At 39.0% G+C, this 19,079-nt stretch overlaps 1 protein-coding gene across 6 annotated transcripts in view; it reads left to right on the top strand.

The window, feature by feature from the left end:
* The window catches only part of LOC129730175 (atrial natriuretic peptide receptor 1-like), a 269,163-nt gene that overhangs the window by 174,402 nt on the left and 75,682 nt on the right, over positions 1-19,079 (top strand). Inside the window, exons 2-3 of one of the 6 annotated variants that reach the window (XM_055689291.1) lie at positions 4,462-5,596; positions 6,102-6,500. The exons of the other annotated variants lie outside the window; for them this stretch is intronic. Coding sequence (XP_055545266.1) covers positions 4,990-5,596; positions 6,102-6,500 — 1,006 coding nt within the window. The 5' untranslated portion in view covers positions 4,462-4,989. The remainder of the gene's footprint in view (positions 1-4,461; positions 5,597-6,101; positions 6,501-19,079) is intronic. 6 annotated transcript variants of the gene reach the window in all.

Below are 19,079 nucleotides of genomic sequence, written 5' to 3'. Positions count from 1 at the left end.
CCTTTTTTTACTATAGTGGCAATTTGCGCAGTTTCGCGCAGCAGCGGACAGTATGCATTTAAAAGCTCACGTTTTTACCTAAATTTTGAATGTAGTCACAACCGTGGCAAACTGCGGCAACTAAACTTTTAAGCTACTCTTTTACAAAAAATCACGTTTCTTAAAATTTTTTCTAGTGTCAGGCCTTTTATGACCAAATTTTACAATATCTAATGAAAAAGGTTTGTTTTGCACAATATTTACAACAACTTTTTCTTTGACGTCAAAAAAATCCAGGCTATCATTGAAGCTACAGAGCGTTTCAAAGTAATGTACTTTTTTTCAAAAAAAAGACAAAAAACGTCAGTTCGCCAAGCTTTGAAAAGTCATAAAAAATTCAGATTTCATGATATTGCACCCAAATTTTGGATTTAGACACTTGAATGTTATAGCAATAAAGGAAAAATTTTATGAAACAGCTAACGAAAAAAAAATTTTTTGGCTGATGGCCAGCGATTCCCCACTGTGCTCTGTGCTAGTAATTAGCATAAAATCTTCTAAATCGATTCTTAAATTATGGAAAAATGCAAAACTTACTCTAATTTCAAATCCGGATAAGAATTTAGCTGTTGTTGCAAGTTGTTGACCAATCAGTTTGCTTTCCTCGATCAGTAAACTGTTTGAGAGAATTATTCTTAACATGATAATGTCACAGATCAACGGAAATTCATTGTTTTTTAAATGAACAGTTTGAATTTCGCCATGGGCAGTGCGGTACAGCATATTTACTTCAGATCTTTCTGATTTACCTCCAAGAAGCACAAATTCTTTTTTTCGCGATGACATAAACATTTACGTGAAAGGAAAAAAAGCACATTGGGAGTATACAAGCAAAGTGCATCCAATATCTGAGATGTTTGTATTCTATCATTAACAGGAATTCTAAACATTGTTCAAAGAAAAACACTTTTGATTCACAAATAAACTTTTGAACAAGCAATCGTTTATGCAGACCCGATCTGGTCAAGTTGTTGTTTAACAAAGAAGAAAACGCTTCAAAGGAATCAGAATAAAATTCTGAAAATATTATCGAAGCATTCGAACCTCAGAAGCTATGTCAAATAAAATTATTATCAATTTGTTACACAAAAATCGTCGCAATCCTCAATTCCTAGGATCTATCTTTATAAGTTGGCAAATAACGTTTGCGGTAAAAAAATGGACTTTCTTCAGATGGTGATGAAAAAAAAATCTAAGACAGATAATTGAGTTGGATATATTTCCCATTCATGGTATCTATATTATCTTATTTGCAAAAAAATCTACGCTCTTGCGAGCGGCCTTTCGGCAGTTAACCGGAACATTCGCCATGGCGGACGAAAACATGCGTGTAGGCATGTTTTTAAGCTCTTTCTTTGTTTTTTTTTTATTAATTCCTCCTCCGTTTTCACGACAAAATTGTTGGAATAGATTTTGCGCTCCAAGTATGCCCAGAAATTCTCGATGGTACGCAGCTGGGGGACGTTGGGACCACATCGATATTCAGCCGCTCCATCTCCTCCTATGATCGCTTCGAGTAGTGGGCCGACACCAAATCTGGCCAGAACACCGTGTCTTCACCCTTCTGGTATTTCTTGATAAACGACGCAACTTCTGGCAGGCATTTCGTACTATAAATTTCCCCGTTTACGACCAGTCCGGAGCGAAAGAAGAGCGGCTTTGACATCATCTTCTCGCTGATTGTCAGCCGGAGCAGCACCTTCTTTGGGATCTTGGTGTGTGAAATAAACTTTACCTTGGTGCACACTTCCTTCGTGGAGGATGGGAAAATACGAAGTGCGCTACTAATCGTTGCCATCCAGGGTGAGATAGGTCTCGTCGTCCATCACCACTGCCACGTCACGATTCGCCGGGAAAATCGACTTGACCATCCTATTTAACCGCTGTCGCTGCGTCATTGCCTACAGCTCCGAGACCAGAGGACGGGACTGCCGCTTCCTGACATGTATGTCTATGTTCTCCAGATACTTTTTCACTGTTTTACCGCATGCATCACCCGGCCAAGTGCACGCAGCGATTTAGCCACTTTTCCCTTGGTCTTCCTCTTCCTTCCTCTTCCTTTGAAGCTTCTTGTCGCTCAGGGTCGTTGGCCGTCCGGAACCGGGATTTCTTTCGATGCTCTGATCGTTGTCCAACAGTGTCAAGATGTTGTAGATGCCTGAACGGGCATACCCGGCGTCCACAAAGTGTCGCATGATGTCCGTTTCTGACGCGGCGGGGTCCCGGGGTTTTGAACGCGCACACTTATAAACGGAGTAACTTTACTTTTTTGCCATCACAGTTGGAGTTTGATTGATAGAGCTGTCAAATTTTTTTGCTAACTCATGGGTTACTATGATCAGGCTTCTTCCGTTCTCTTGATTTTTGCTCGAATTTCCTTCTCTTCCTACCAAACTCTTTTCACTCTTAATCATCACGTGTTAGGGGTAAAAATTTGTTTGCTCTCTCAGTTTAAGAGGGAGTAGTTTTCGTTAGCTTCTCCTTTAATAGAAGAAAAGTTGGCCAAATATCAAAACATTTAGGTTCACATTGAAGCCACATCCTAACCGTTTTCGAATTTAATATTATAGGAAGATTCACAACTCACCATGGGTGCGTATTCTGCAGAAAGTTCGATTTTATACTGTTTTGCCGCACCCCAAAGCGATGAGAACGGTAATGCAATGCTCAGTTGATCGCCGAGGTATTTATTTCACTTTTCTTACGTGCGCGGATGAGCAATTTACAAGAGTTTCACTGGGTTTTTGCTCTGTCGAATTAGGAGCGTTTTTTTTTTCGTCAGAGAAACTATTAATCTGCGCTCTCTCTACAGCAGATGGTGTGATGCACATCTGAATGTAAGCTCACAGTTGTTAAGAGGGAAGAAAACTTTTTCTCTTTAAGATGAAGATGAGCAAAACAAAGCCTGACTATGATTAATGATGATTCGTCAGTGCGATTAAAGTTAAACCCATGAAAAATCGGCAACTTTTGTCCATTTTTTACCGCAAACGTTAAACAATTGGCATTTTTCACAAGTAGATTTTAATCCCTGCGAATGATAAGTCTTAATCGCGAAAACAAACTAATCCTAATGATTTTATTTACAAATTTCTAACAGTGTTGAAAAGTCTCTATTTAAGAATGGTCACACAAACCTATTACTGTATACTTATATTTATTAAAAATACGACTAGCAATTCTAAATCGATTAAAGATAGTCAAGGATCTAACTCACAGTTTATCGGTCCAGAACCTTTCTGCGGTTTGTCAAACTGTGAAGTGAAAATGGAGCTTAAACGCTGGGAGCAACAAATGGTGATAACCAATTGGTTGGATGTCAAAAAGTGTTCCCAATCTAAAAGATGTATAACACCAAACGATACATACGTCGGCCTAGTAACGGGGCACTGTCCGAGTAGATATCATTTAAAGAATATTGGCTGGGTTCAGGATATCTGTCGCTTCTGTAATATGGAAAGCGCGACATCGTAACATCTGCTGTGCAGTTGGGGTGCATTATTTAAACGCAGATTAAGGTTTCTTGGCAGTGGCCTGCCTGACTGGGAGCGTGTAGGTGCAGGTACCTGGTTACTCAACAATAGTGGTCATTGTATTTTGCAAGGGGACACGTATAGCAATTGACTGGGATATATTACAAAAGTTCACATCAATGGACGTAATTCTAATTCCCTAACAAAAAAAGATAGTCTAATTAAAAGAAAAAAAATGCGAGATTCCCAACTTACTTCGAATCTCTGATAATGTTGAAATTTATGAATTCTTCCGTGACACAAGCTTGCACCAAAGGTTAAATGTGTACTCCTGTTTGAGGAATAATTATTAGTCGATTTAGAATGTATGTTATACTTTTTCTAAAATTTCGAATAAATACATGACAATTTGTTATCAAACTTGAATTACTCACAGTTATAAGCCATACTATATTGACTGGAATAAATAAAAAAAAAGAAAGTGATGCCCGGTGAATAATAACCGAAGGACTCATTTTATAAAGAATATATAGAAAAGACATTGTAGCCAAAATAAAACACATTTTCGTCGCCCACTCGAAGCAAGCTTAAAATAGAGCCGATCATGTATAGATGTCATCTCCTGCAACTGTTATTGGCAATGCAAATAGGCAAGCCGTCACACAGTCATAAATACCTAACTCAATCTGGTTTTGTATGAAAAAAAAAATGGAGAACAGTTTAGGCAATAAGTTGTTTCTGTTTAAGGATGAGTTAAAAATATTCATTCGAAGGGTGCAAAAAATGGTAATATATTGGGTAAAATTTTCATGCAAAAGTTTTTTAATTCGATAACCATTTGAAACATTTAATCACGACGATCTAGAATTCAAACCTGTCAGGCAAACCGGTTCAGTAGAGTAGATCATTAAATGTTATTTTATGCAAATTCGCAACTATCTATTTACAGCCAGAGATCGACTTCGTATTGGAAATTCATTAGTGACAAGATTGGGATGTTGCTATATTTTTGCTAAAAATAACTTCAACCGGAACGGAAAGTAGAGTTCGGATTGCTGCTTTTTCATCATCCATGAGACAACGACAAAAGTGACCAAAGGCGATTATCATAATGCGTCCGCATAATGGTAGCTATCAGTTTCGTCGCACCGACTATTCCTACATCCAATCTATTAGCAATGGACTCTTAGTAGACCTCGTCGATGGTAGCTGTTTGTTAACTGGTAGTATTTCGATGCAACAAAAACACGATCGTAGGTTATTAGCAATGCGAAATGCCAACAAACCTGATTTGTGAATAAAACCGTTTGATATATTCGGAGGTTCGCCGATTTAGTTTCCACGCGGTTTAGTGTTTGCAGTATGACGCAGGCATCCGTATGTGATAAGCTTGGTACAAAAAGAAGCATGATTGTGCCAGTGTAATTTACGTATTGTACAAGTGTGATTATAGATAAGCGCTAACTGAATTTCCGTCATGCTCAAAACAAAACGCGCATCGGTGCTTCCAGTGATAACAATACTCATCTCACTGATATATTCTGCTAGTAGTGAATATCGTACCTCAAGTAATGCGGCTAGTACCGAAAATAGTTTTCCTAGATATAATAATACCTTTACTCAAGGCACCAGCAGCAATGATGAATACGGTGTCCTCCATAATAATGTTAAAGTGACAAAAAACCATCGCCGGCATCCATTGGCTCCGGCTTCCAGCAGTGGCCACACTAGAAAAACTGCATATCAATACATGCAAAGTGACAACAGCTACAACACATCGATCCATACCCGGCTTCAAGCCCTCTCATCGGTCGAAATGTCTGACACCATTCAAACACCTTCCTTCGATAAACGCGAACCACACATCAAATTCGCAATTCTTCTGCCGGAAAAACCACAAAACCAACGAGATATACGGATTCTCTCCACAGTGCGACCGATTATCGAAATGGCCACTAACGTCGTTACCGGTCCTGGTGGACCATTGCACAATATAAAAATTGAAATCGATTATCGAGACACACAGTGTTCCTCAACATATGGTGCTCTTGGAGCATTCGATATTTTCCTAAAACGCAAACCAGGTATTAGTTGCACGTGTACCGGTTATTTTGTTTAATTTCTACGATAACCATTAACCCTCGAAGTATCTGGATAAACAGTCTATAGAATAATTTGATTCAAAGCACTGATAATAAATATAAAACAATATTTCACCGAACTACAGCTATTTAACTTACACTGCAAAAGTTAGTTTGACTGGTATAACGTTGCTGGTTACTAAAGAGAATTTCTAGGTTTACAATATGTCTTAACCATCCATAAAAATCAAAATATTCAATTTTAAATGTTTTATATTTCGAATAAAATATTGGGATTTTTTTTTTAATTTAACTGTGATAACATCTAAACTATGTTACTATGAATGATTGACCGCATTGAACGCAAAATTTCCATTTATTGATTTGTGAATGAAAATAGTTAGATAACATAGGGCTGTATGATTTATTCAGATTCGATCGAGTGGTAAATGTTTTCTTGGAATAACTAAACCAGGAGGAAAATAAAATTGTCCATCTCTATTATCAGACGTCTTTTTCGGACCGATCTGCGATTACGTGATAGCTCCCATTGCACGCTACAACTCTGTTTGGGGAATTCCTATTTTGACGACCGGTGGCCTTACGGATGCGTTCTCCTTAAAATCGCCCAATTATCTGACGTTGACGCGTATGATGGGCAGCTATAGCGATATCGGACTGGCAGTACGAGAAATTCGAAAACACTTCAACTGGACTATTCAGGCGTTTATTTATCATGACAACGACGGAAAAAGTGGTAAAGGACACTCAGATTGTTCGTTGGCAATTTCGTCGATTTTCCGAGCGCTAAACACCACCGATTACCATTCGGACAACTTCGACGAAAGCGAAACGGATTACAGTGGCTTCCTACGAATTTTGTCGGATACCAAGAAGAAGGCTCGAAGTAAGTTTTACTGAATTAGGCATATTGAAAAGATATTAGTGCAAAATATAATAATGTATTTTTTTAACGATAGATTTTTGTATAAACTCAGCTGAATCCTTTTTTTATTGAATAATTATTTTGAATTCAGTTCGCAAATGAGAAGCTAACAACAGGTAAACGTCCTAGAGCTCAAACTGGAAAAAAACGATAAGTGATAGCTGTACATTTTGATGCTTCTAGAAAAGATAACTTTTTCAAAGACTAAAATAAGTAAAATGAGTAGAAGCTACGAATTTGACGAGCAATCGCTCTGGGGCTTTTTGACGCACTTCTGCATGCACAAGGAGCACCAAAATTAACAGGAACATTGAAAAAGGTATAGTTGTTTTTGGGGCAACTTATTTGTGCTTTATGGCAACTTTTTTCGCTTTTGTCGACCAGTATAATTTTTCAACAAAGTAGTGAATTCACGATACCATCTAGGCTAGGTTTGAAAGAACTAATCTGTACAATTCTAGTGACGTACGAGTATAAATAGTTTTCTTAATGTAATTATCTTGATATTCTTAAAACAATTCATTGAGAACATTTCTATGCATAACATCGATATAACAGACACTATATAACAGACATCAAAGTTACTTACACAATAAAAGTTAAAAGTTAGGTAGGGTAGAGCGGGGCTAGTTGGTCATTTTTGGTCAAAATGTTCTGTTACTTTTCGTAGGAAATATTATGGCAAAAACTCATTACATGGAAATGTTGTGTTAAGTCTATAGAATCTAGAAACAATATAATCTGTACAGAATAGTTTATGATTTTGCGGATATTCTATGTTTTTTGAGTGGACGTCAAATTGGCCAACTAGTCCCTCAGCTGGGGTAAGTTGGTCAGGGTGTGGTGTAAATTGACCATCTATATTGCGGAAGGACAATTCAGTTTTCCTTCCTCACTGCATTTGCGGCAGCCTGTTGTGTCTCAGCGGAGGTCAAACCGCATCCGGTTTTTTGTTTATACGTTTGCTTTCCGAAATCCCAAACCATGAGCAAAGTAACTCATAATTGCATGAAAAAAATCGTGTTACTCTTTCATACCTGACGAGAAGTATATGTTGAAATCTCTCTTTGGTTGGGAACTAAATCAAAGACAATAAGGATTAAATTGAGAACCGGAGCCAAATTCTAGATTCCCATCTGCAATCACAAGCACAAAACTATAGCTACATTAGTTTTTTTGTTGTTGTTGAAAGCTTGCTTTCGCCGAAATTTTCAACAGGTAGATGGCATTTGTCGATGCATTAGTGTACGTTATAGTTATTTTAGATCAATGACTCAGCATTTATAGTGTGCAATAAAATATTCATTAAAATGACGGTAAAATGGAGATAATTTTTACCAAATAGTTTATCGCTTCAAATAAATGGTTTTGCTAAACAAAGCACATGCTGTTTTCGTTTGGATTAAGTTTGCATCACGAAATGCACTGTTCCTGAAATTGCACTTACTTGGTTACTTGAATTCATTTATGATGTGCCAACCCCGCTAGTATGTGACCAACTAGCCCCTCATGTATTAAATATGAAAATTACTTGAAATATATGAAAATAAAACTCTGTCGAAAGTTTGCTATACACAACTTAAAATTAACGAAAATGACTTTCTTAATACGTTGAGCCATATTCATTTCAATTCGGCTAGCTTTGTTTAGACAAAAAATTTCAACTTGAAAACCGAGTAGAATTGATGGCCAATTTGGCACCAACCTGTATTTATTATACGTCCTAATTAAAACTGTACTTCATTTTGTCATTTAGTTTCTTTGGTTATCTACTACGTATCACCCATATAACACGATTTTTTCAGATACGTATATTCGAAGATATCTCATTGACCAACTTACCCCGTAACCAACTAGCCCCGCTCTACACTATATATTGCTATAAAATTTTCAGCACTTTAGTTTACTATGATCTTCTAGCAACAGTAATAGGTAATAATCTGTGAAGCTAAAGGTGCTGCCAAACGGAGCACGAAAATTATGGCATGATTCTCTAACTCTAGGACATCTTTAACTCATAAGTATAACTTTATAGTATAGAGACTATAAACTATTCCGTTATGACCTTATAGCCTACTATTCCGTCACAATGAAATACTTCATACGATCAACTATGACATACAAACTATTTCTAGAGTGTGATAGCGTCCATGTGTAGGCACCTTAAGAGTTCTTTGCACTCAATTTTCACGTAACAATTGCTACCATACGTTTTTGTGCGTTATTCTGTTGCTACACGACGAATCATGTGATACTAAAGGCTGTAATACACTCTTTGACCAAGCGTCAAATATTTGTCACTTTTTGACCGATAAAAATTTGGTCAAAGATAATGTTTGTCACTCTTCAATTTTTACATGGGGCAAACACGGGCAAACAACAATCATGATATCAAATAAATTTGACCATTATGTAGATTCTTGTGGTGGTATACATTGAAGACATTTTGCAGCTGCACGTCTACTAATACCACCATAAAATTTGGAGTGTACACACGCTACTGTGACCTACACTATTATACATCATTATAGCAAGCTTAATGTGGCACTGTTCTTGTTCTCAGGAAACTATCATTTCTGATGAATAACCATTGAATTATTAACTATTTAGTGACTACTAAAAACAATTTTATAAAGTAGCACTCGACATGCGATTACGCTTTAGACAACTGAATAATCTTCATTCGCTTCGCTTTTTTGTCATGTCTTCCTCATATTTGACTTCTTCGGGATGTTTCCGCAGTGTTTGCTTCAAAATAACCCAGAACAGTGGCACGAAGCTAGATCCGGTCAGAAGTTCGTAAAGCCTTGTTGCTTCAACAAAGGAAGCAGACGCTTCTGTTTCTGCTTAAACACTTTTACGACACACTTGGGATCCTGATCACCAACCGAACATTCATTCTGACTGCATTTCGCTTTATGTTTGAGGCCCGGAGTTTCGTAGAAACATTTATTTACACAGCGATAAAAAATCATCGCTGGGCGGGGACCTAGCATGGTTGGTAACGTCTCCGCCAACCACGCTCGACGCCTGGGTTCGAATCCTACCGCCGGAATAGGTGTCGATTGTTGTGAGGAGGCGTGATCCACTCACAACCAACCCAGCTGGTCTTGATTCAATCCTAGCCGACACCGGGAAATTTTCTGAGGCGAAAAATCTCTGGGATCAAGCCTTCCATCGCATAAGGAAGTAAAGCAATATTGAACGTCTTCAGAAGTGGTTTTCTCCGGCGTATTTCTGCATAAGATTGCTGCAGAAAACCTGCCGAAGAAAACCACTGCTGAAGACGTTCGATACCCTATCTGTTAACCGCCTCGCGGACCTTCCAATCGTCTTTCTGAATCGATTGAACATCTAAGATGTAAAAATGATTTCATAGTGTTATTCGGAAGTTCCACGCTTTTAAGTGATGCTTATAAAACAAAAATATTTGAATTAGAGAACTGCTCATCATTTAAGGTACACCAGTGTATTTTCTTGTTCTCCCTAATTATAACAGCTGTTGATAGTTGTTTTAATAGTGCTAATGTTTCCACTTAAAACTTAATTGTTATATCGCGCTGACCAAGACTAATAAATAAACAGATAAACTTTATTCTAAAACTAGTATTCATCAACCGCTAAGCTTCCAGTTTAAATTATTCCAGCTTTGTAGAATGAACAAGAACAATGCGTATATTTTAATTCATCATTTTGGTTTTTTTGGTTGAGTGCTCCCATTCTGTTCAAACGAAAGAGGCAAATCGAAAAAGAGTGAAAACCGGCAGAGATTGAACTTCAGCTTGTGATAAGGCGGTGCAAAGTAATTCATAACAACAGTTAAATTTGAAAATCGACTGTATTTGCACTATATTTTTATTTAAATAGTAACTGTTTTATAGAAGAAACAATTAGGTGATGTAAATAACAAACAATTGATTTTTGTCAACAGAGTTAACAAGTTAACAAGAGTGTTTGTTTAAAACATAAAAATGTGTTAACTCACAGTTTAGAAAATTGGTTTGTAAGATAGGAGTAAACAGGGTAAGACCGCCCACCGTAGTTTCACTGCCAAGTTGTATAATGATTGGAAAATTTCTTTCATAGACACGTTAAAATATAAATAACATTTTGCACCCCTTTCTGCTTTGATAGTGCGCGAACGGTCACAGCAATAATCAAAAACAACCTTTTAGCTGGCAACCGGGCAATGCGCTATTGTTTTGCGGCAACAGGACTTAAGGTTTTTCTGTCTAAAAATCTATAGACCTTTTTACGTATGAATGTGTTAGTGCCACTAGTTGGGGAAAATATTTATAATTAACTGTTTTGTTTGCAAAGCTATGTTTTTAGCAGCTAGACAAAAATTCAGTTGAACACTCATTATATGTTTTAAACTTGTTTCTGAATAAATTTTCTCATTCGTGATCAGAATTCGGAGGAAGGCGCTAAATATAATCGACCAAAAATGGTGAAAAAGTGATAAAAGTCGAAGCAACGAGTTGCGATGATTTATAGGTTGGAAGAAACAAAAGCAACTTTACACGGGTTTACACGTTTACTAGTGTGCGTAGGTGAAAAGTCACTTATCTCTATTGTGTTGTTCGTGAATATACATTTAATCGGTTTCCTGAATCTGTCTTCGTTCGGAAATATCGAAAGCCGTGAGTAATTTTGTAATGTTGACTACTGTTCCAATAGGGGTAAAGCCGCTCACTATACATGGGGTAAAACCGCCACGTATACAACCCCAATTCTGAAAAATCTATTTATTATGAAAACCACAAAAAGTTACCTTAACATTGATTTGAACTTTTTTTTTAAGTTTTTAAATAGTTTATTTGACACGGCACGATACAATTTATGTTTAACTGAGCCAAGTACTTTTTTTTAAATTCTAAATTAGCAGGGAAAAGAGGGAGGCCTTTTTTTATTCTCGCGGCCGACTACGAGCTAGTGGGGATTTTAGGTGAGAGGAGGGGTGTTACAATTTTGTTTTTAACTATTTTATATTACAGAATGTATTCATTTGTACGTGGCTAACCAGTGATGTTCTATTTGAGCAGTTTTGGTCTGAGGTGTCTGCGTAAACATAGAGATGCCGAGTCTTTGTTTTAGTGTCTCCAGCCGGGTGTATCATTCTCTTTCAGTTTGTGACAGAAATTGTATTCTAGCAAATAGATAAAAGAAATCAAATTTTAATGCCAGCATTTTTTATAAACCCGAATAGCTGTGTCATGTACTTGAGATCACCGCTTCCCAGAATGTCTCTAACGGGTACGTTCGGTTGTTTTCCTCGGGCCCGAAGGGAATCTATAAGCTCAGACCTAACACCACAGTATTCGGTACACGACCAAACAACATGATCGATGTCATGGTAGCCATCGCCACAAACGCAGTGATTACTGTCTACAAGCCCTATACGAAAGAGATGCGTGTTTAACGTATAGTGATTGGACATAAGTCTGAACATCACGCGAATGAAGTCCCGACCTACATCCAACCCCTTGAACCATGCTTTCGTCGATACCTTAAGAAAAATGGAATGTAGCCACCGTCCCAGTTCATCTGAGTTCCATGATGATTGCCAACTGTTGAGTGTTCTCTGACGCAAAATGCTATGAAATTCATCATAAGCAATTGGTCTTACATAAATATCGCCATCAATAGCACCCACCCTAGCTAAAGCGTCAGCCTTTTCATTGCCCGGAATGGAACAATGAGAAGGGACCCACGCTAAGGTAACCCGGTAATTTTTATCTGTTAAAGCACTTAAAAACCGCCGTATTTTCCCCAGGAAATACGGGGTGTGCTTCACAGTCTTCATCGATCGCAGAGCCTCAATGGCACTGAGACTGTCTGTGAAGATGAAGTAGTGGTCTATGGACAGGGTTTCGATGATCCCAAGAGAGTACTGAATGGCAGCAAGCTCTGCGACGTACACGGAAGCAGGAGCATCGAGTTTGTAGGAGGCGGTAAAATTTTCGTGGAAAACACCGAAGCCAGTGGACTCATCTAGATTAGATCCGTCAGTGTAAAACCTTTTATCATAACTAACATGTTTAAACTTATTGGAAAAAATTTTAGGGATCTCTTGGGGTCGCAATTGATCCGGGATACCAGAAATGTCTTGTTTCATGGTGGTGTCGAAGAATATAGCATTATTATAAGTATCTAAAAGTGCGACATTGGAGGAATCGTATGAAGAAGGATTAATATCTTGAGCCATATAGTCAAAATATAAAGTCATAAATCTGGATTGAGATTGAAGGTCGACCAACCTCTCGAAATTTTCAATTACTAATGGGTTCATAACTGTGCATCGAATTAGCAGCCGGTAAGAGAGATTCCAAAAATGATGTTTCAACGGAAGAATACCCGCTAGCACTTCAAGACTCATCGTATGGGTCGACTGCATGCAACCTAAGGCAATACGCAAACAACGATACTGTATTCGTTCCAGATTGATCAAATGTGTGTTTGCTGCGGAGCGGAAGCAGAAACACCCGTACTCAATTACAGACAATATCGTTGTTTGGTAAAGCCTTAGAAGGTCTCCTGGGTGGGCTCCCCACCAGGTTCCGGTAATCGTACGAAGAAAATTAATCCTCTGTTGGCATTTTTGTGTCAGATACCTAATATGACAAGCCCAGGTGCATTTAGAGTCGAACCAGACCCCGAGATATTTAGCGACTAAAACCTGAGAGATCGTTTTACCCGTTAGTAGGAGCTGCCGCTGAGCTGGATTATGCTTCCTAGAAAAAACGACCAGCTCAGTTTTCTCCGGAGAGAATTCGATACCCAGCTTAAGAGCCCATTCAGACAAATTGTCTAAGGTATCTTGCAATGGTCCTTGCAGATCGCTAGCCTCGTTACCAGTAATGGATCCAACGCTATCGTCTGCAAGTTGCCTTAGCGTGCATGAATTTGCAAGACATTCATCGATGTCATTGACGTAAAAATTATATAAGAGAGGATTTAAACATGAACCCTGGGGAAGACCCATGTAACTAACTCGGGAAGTTGTCGAATCGCCATGTGAGAAACACATATGCTTTTCTGACAACAAATTGAGCAAAAAGTTATTCAGATTTGGTGAAAGTCCCTGCGAATGAAGTTTCGCGCTTAAAACTTCTACAGAGACAGAGTCAAAAGCCCCCTTAATATTCAAGAACGCAGAAGCCATTTGCTCTTTTCGAGCAAATGCGAGTTGAATTTCAGTAGAAAGCAACGCTAGGCAATCGTTCGTCCCTTTGCCCCGGCGAAAGCCAAATTGAGTATCTGAAAGTAAACCGTTTGTTTCGACCCATTTGTCTAACCGTAAGAGGATCATTTTCTCCATTAATTTCCGGAGGCAAGAGAGCATCGCAATCGGCCTATATGAATTGTGATCAGAGGCAGGTTTCCCGGGTTTCCGAATAGCAATGACTTTTACCTCCCTCCGGTCATGCGGAACAATATTTAGCTCAAGAAACTTGTTGAACAAATTCAACAAGCGTCTTTTTGCAGAGTCGGGTAGATTCTTCAACAGGTTGAATTTTATTCTATCTAACCCTGGAGCCTTATTGTTGCACGACAGGAGAGCCATTGAAAATTCCAACATCGAAAATGGAGGCTCTTCCGTAGTTACTAATAACGCGTCGCGAAAGGTTTTCTGTTCCGGTACAGAGTCCGGACAGACCTTTTTGGCAAAATCGATTATCCAGCGATCTGAATACTCCTCGCTTTCATTCGAAACATCACGGTTCCGCATGCGCCTGGCGGTATCCCAAAGAGTGCTCATCGCTGTTTCCCTCGACAACGCGTTTACGAACCGCCGCCAGTACCAGCGTTTTTTCGCCTTTACTAAGCTCTTCATCTGCCTGCCCAGTGCCTCGTACTTTCGAAGCAGGTTGACAGTGCCGTACTCCCGGTAGTCCTTATACGCCGCGGACCTTCGCACGTACAGCTCAGAGCACTCTTTGTCCCACTATTTGTTGGGAGGGCGCTGTCTAATCGTTACCCCGTGTATCGGTTTCGTCTGAGCTTGAGTCGCGGCGTCGATTATCAAGCCAGCTAAGAACGCGTATTCTTCCTCCGGAGGAAGTTCCTCGTGAGTCTCGATAGATTGCGCTATAATAGACTCATAACACTTCCAATCAATATTACGTGTAAGGTCGTAGGAAATATTGATTGGGTTCGGGGGAGTTGAACCATTAGCAATTGATATAACGATTGGAAGATGATCAGTACCGTGGGGATCGTTGATTACTTTCCACTGGCAATCTAACGCTAGTGATGTCGAGCAGGGAGATAGGTCAAGCACGCTTTCACGTGCTGGAGGATTAGGTACGCGTGTCGCTTCCCAGTATTAAAAACTGTCATATTGAAGTCGTCGATCGAGTTACAAATTAAAGAAGATCGGTTGTCGTCGTACAGCGACCCCCATAGCGAACAGTGAGAGTTCAAATCTCCCAAAATCAAAAAAGGTGCGGGAAGCAATTCTGCTATATGAAGGAGTTGCTTCTGTTTAATCCGCGCGGATGGGGGAATATATAACGAAACAAGGCAAAGGTCTTTTCCTTTCATATTCGTTTGAATGGCAACAACTTCAATATTCGAGATCGAGGGGAGGTCGATTCTGAAAAAAGAATAGCACTTTTTGATCCCTAAAAGTACCCCTCCACCGTGTGAGTCTCGATCTCGACGAATGATGTTGAAATCGTGGAAATTAAGTTGGTCATTTGAATTGAGAAAAGTTTCACAGAGCGCGAACGCATCACAATTGTATGTGTTTATCAAATGTGAAAATAAATCGAATTTGGGGATGATACTTCTGCAGTTCCACTGTAACACAGTGACAAAATTCCTAACCTCTTTCGACGTATTAGTCATCGAAAGATACGATAGCTGAAATGAGGGGCCAAGTTGCTGTGAGTTGCTTCAAATAGGTTTTCACTGTAGGGAGAAGGGCAAGAAGAATGTTTTGAAGGGGATCTGGTATGTTGAATGTTTTAAATATCCAGTCCACAATATCAGAGAATTTTATGAACCCTGTTTCTTTTATGTCTTCTGATCGAGAAATGGGTGCACGAGGGGTTTTTGGTGCCCCAGGAAGCGGTGGGTACTCCTGGTTTGATTTGAAATTAAAACCGGGGGGTACTTGCTTCGGTTTTTCTTCACCGCTTCCTTTCTGTGTTGTCTTATTGGTCATTCCGCTAGGGGTTATCTTACGACCTTTGCGAGAAAGATTAGGAGAGTTGAGCATTCTCCTCTTCCTAGATCCCTCTGGCAAGGCATAAGAACACCCTTCGACGGGATCGTCAGATGTACCCTCATCGGTTGGCAAAAGGGAAAAGATGTTTTCTGTCGAGGGTGGCTCAGCCCTCTTAAGCATTTCTGCAAAAGAGCGTTTTGATCGTTCCTTAAGGGAACGCTTAATTTTTTCCTCGCGCTGTTTGTACGCGGGACACGCCGAAAAGTCATGCCGAGTTCCCTCGCAGTAAAGACACTTTTCAGTATTCTCACTGCAAGCGGTCTCAGCATGATTGCCTCCGCACTTGCTGCAGCGTGCCTTGTTGCAGCAGTAGGTGGCTGTATGACCTAACTGCTTGCAGTTTTGGCAATGCATGACCCGCGGTACAAACAGGCGTACAGGCAGACGAACCCTGTCCAAAGAGATGTAGTTCGGCAGTGCGGATCCGGCGAATGTTACATGGAAGGAATCCGAAGGGAGGAATTTCTTCTTCCCTTCTTCGATGGATACTGAATGTAATTGCTTGACATCCAGTATCTTTACATCTTGAATCAGGGGGTTCTTGAAGCAGCCAACCCCGTGACGCAAAATGACATCGACCGTGAGGCTTCCTTCGGTAACCACACCGTCGATCTCCACGTCCTTGACAGGGATGTACACGCGGTACTCCCTTGTAAAGAGCTCGTAGCTAGCAATTTCGTTTGCTTGCTTCAAGCTACTCACGACAACTCGCAGTTTGTTCGGCCTCACCTTCGTAATCTCGGTTACGGCCGAAAACTGTTTTGCCAGGTCCTTGCCTATTTGTATGATGTTAAGAGGCTTCTTTATGGGCCTAAAGTAAACTACGAACGGACCTTTCGAAGCATCTGGGTAAGCTTTCACCCGTGTTGCCGGTACCCTTGGTACGGGGCTAGGTAGCGGGGAAGGTAGAGGGGAATTGATGGGGGAGATCTCAATCTCTTCCCCATTTGTTTCCACATCCAGGAATAGTTGCACCTGCATGTCGTCCATTTTGCGGGAGCGTTACGCTCTACCGCACACAAACGATAAATATTCGAATGTGGGGGGGTGGGGGGATCAAGTAGTTGATATTAAATTTTAAAAACAATTTTTCAAACTACAATGGATCAAAATAAAAAAAAGACAGTAATACTAATACTAATAACAATAGTAATTATAATTATAATAATAACAATAATAATAATAATATTAATAATAATGATAAAAATTCTAAAGTGAATACTTCACCGAACGTCTAAGGCACGACCTCACGGCTGATAGTTGGATTAATCGAGTGTCTCCGCAGAACAAACAATGACGATCCAGCTTCGTGTTGTGACACAGTGGCCGTATCTTACACTCGACCTTGTAGATGCCACTTGTAGTTGACTTCCACTCGCTCGATCGTATGATGGTCCGTGCTGCTAGCGGGGTAACAGCGGTGCGGGAGAATTATTCTTGCTGATATATCAGCTGCGTATCAGATCACTGGCGGGGTAGCCTTCCCCTACCAGTGTGCAGAAGATGTTTCTGCCGATATATTGCAGGCTATTGTTATCGCACACAAGAACTAATCGAAAAAAAAAACACCCGTACGATAACTCGTGTATTGTTATTTTGCGAATCAAACGGAGATAAACAATTTGCGTCTAATCAAGACGAAAGCAAAACAACGAATGTTGATTTGAACTTGGATAATTAAAAAATGAAAAAAGTTAAAATTTATAGAATAGATTTTTTTTCAGATTTTTTACAGTGTATATTTTTTTAAAAAGAAAAAAAAAATACCACCTGCAACTTTGCCGAAAACACTATACCGTTAAAATCAACCGTTTTGGCCCTAAAAATATTTGTTATCAGTTACAGACGGTGAGCGATCTTACCCCGCTGGTGAGCGGGCATGAAAAAGATCTGCAAATTTTCAATGCATTTTGAAAATTGAAAAAAAAAGCCGGAAAATGAACAAAACTGTTTCAGTTTTTTTTTTTAATGCGGGTATTGAAAAGAAAAGCCTCATAGCAAAGAAAAAAATGATTTGAAGCCGCAACTTTTTTTTTATAAACAGAATTGCTGAGAATGAGAGGTCTTACCCCACTTACCCTTACAGTAATTTTAATTTGTTACCATTTATTGTTTAGGATATTCTACTCGAGGTTTGAGGAAGTTATGAGATATTAGAATGTTACTAGAAATCTGAGAATTCTTAAAAATGGCTGGAGAATTCTCAAGAATGACTGGAGATCTAAATAGGTACACTTAAAATAAATTTCACGTCAATATTATGTGAAAAGCTATATGGATATTTTCCATCCAATTTTTCAAGTAAATGCTACGTGATTTTCACTTGTGTGTGTGTGTGTCTCCCACTGGCCGGCAGTGCTTTTATGATAAAACCCGAATTAATACACCTAGCGGTGAGACACTGCCTTTCTCATGTGAACTTTATTATTTGTTGAAACAAATTTGCCGAAAAACTTCAAACTTTCGAAAAAAATACACCTTGATAATTTCTACTAGATTGATAATTTACTTTAAATAATAAAATTGGGTAGCCAACAGCACAATTATACCGAACATTCTAAACTAAACATTCACACGCATACGAACATACGTTCACACATACAAACATGTACAGAAACACAAACACATACAAATTACATTTGAAGATATATGTGTCAAAAATATTAGGCGAATTTTTTTATGATTGTCACTGTGTCTGTGTCCAGGTGGAGGCTGGGAATTAACTCCAGATTTAATTTTAAAACAGAAATTGCGGCTTCCATCTTTTGAAAAACATCCTAGAATTGCCAGATACGATCCAGTAAAGGTATTTCGACTCGTTGCGTGTTTTTAACCACATGTCCAATCATTTTGAAATTTATTGGTTAAGGGTTAGAAGGTAGCGCGTTCATTTGATGCCAACTTTGCTCAGATCGGTTGTGTATTTTCTGTGGTAATAAAGTTGTATGATTTTCACATAACGGTCAAAGTTACATTCTGATTAGTGTAATTAAATTGTGTATTAAGGGGTAGCTTCATCTGACACTCTCTGAGAAAAATAAATGAGTTTAAGCAGTCTTTGGTATATGTTTTTTTTTCCAAAACGTGATTCCACATTTTCATACATAACGGACAAATTAACAGTCCGCTAACAATAAAATTCAATAGGGTCTTATGGGGCAACTAGACCTTCCATACAAAACTTATTTTGTAAAAATCGGTCCAGTCATGAAAAATGAAAAATAAGTGAGTTTTAACAACCTCCGGAACACGTTTCATTTAATGAATTTTTAATCACATGTTTAATCATTAGTTAAGGATGTTCA

This window comes from Wyeomyia smithii, chromosome 3, assembly GCF_029784165.1.
Source record: "Wyeomyia smithii strain HCP4-BCI-WySm-NY-G18 chromosome 3, ASM2978416v1, whole genome shotgun sequence".
NCBI classification, from domain to species: Eukaryota; Metazoa; Arthropoda; class Insecta; order Diptera; family Culicidae; genus Wyeomyia; species Wyeomyia smithii.
Note: the sequence above shows the minus strand (reverse complement) of the source record. Positions and strands in the feature narration are given on the sequence as shown.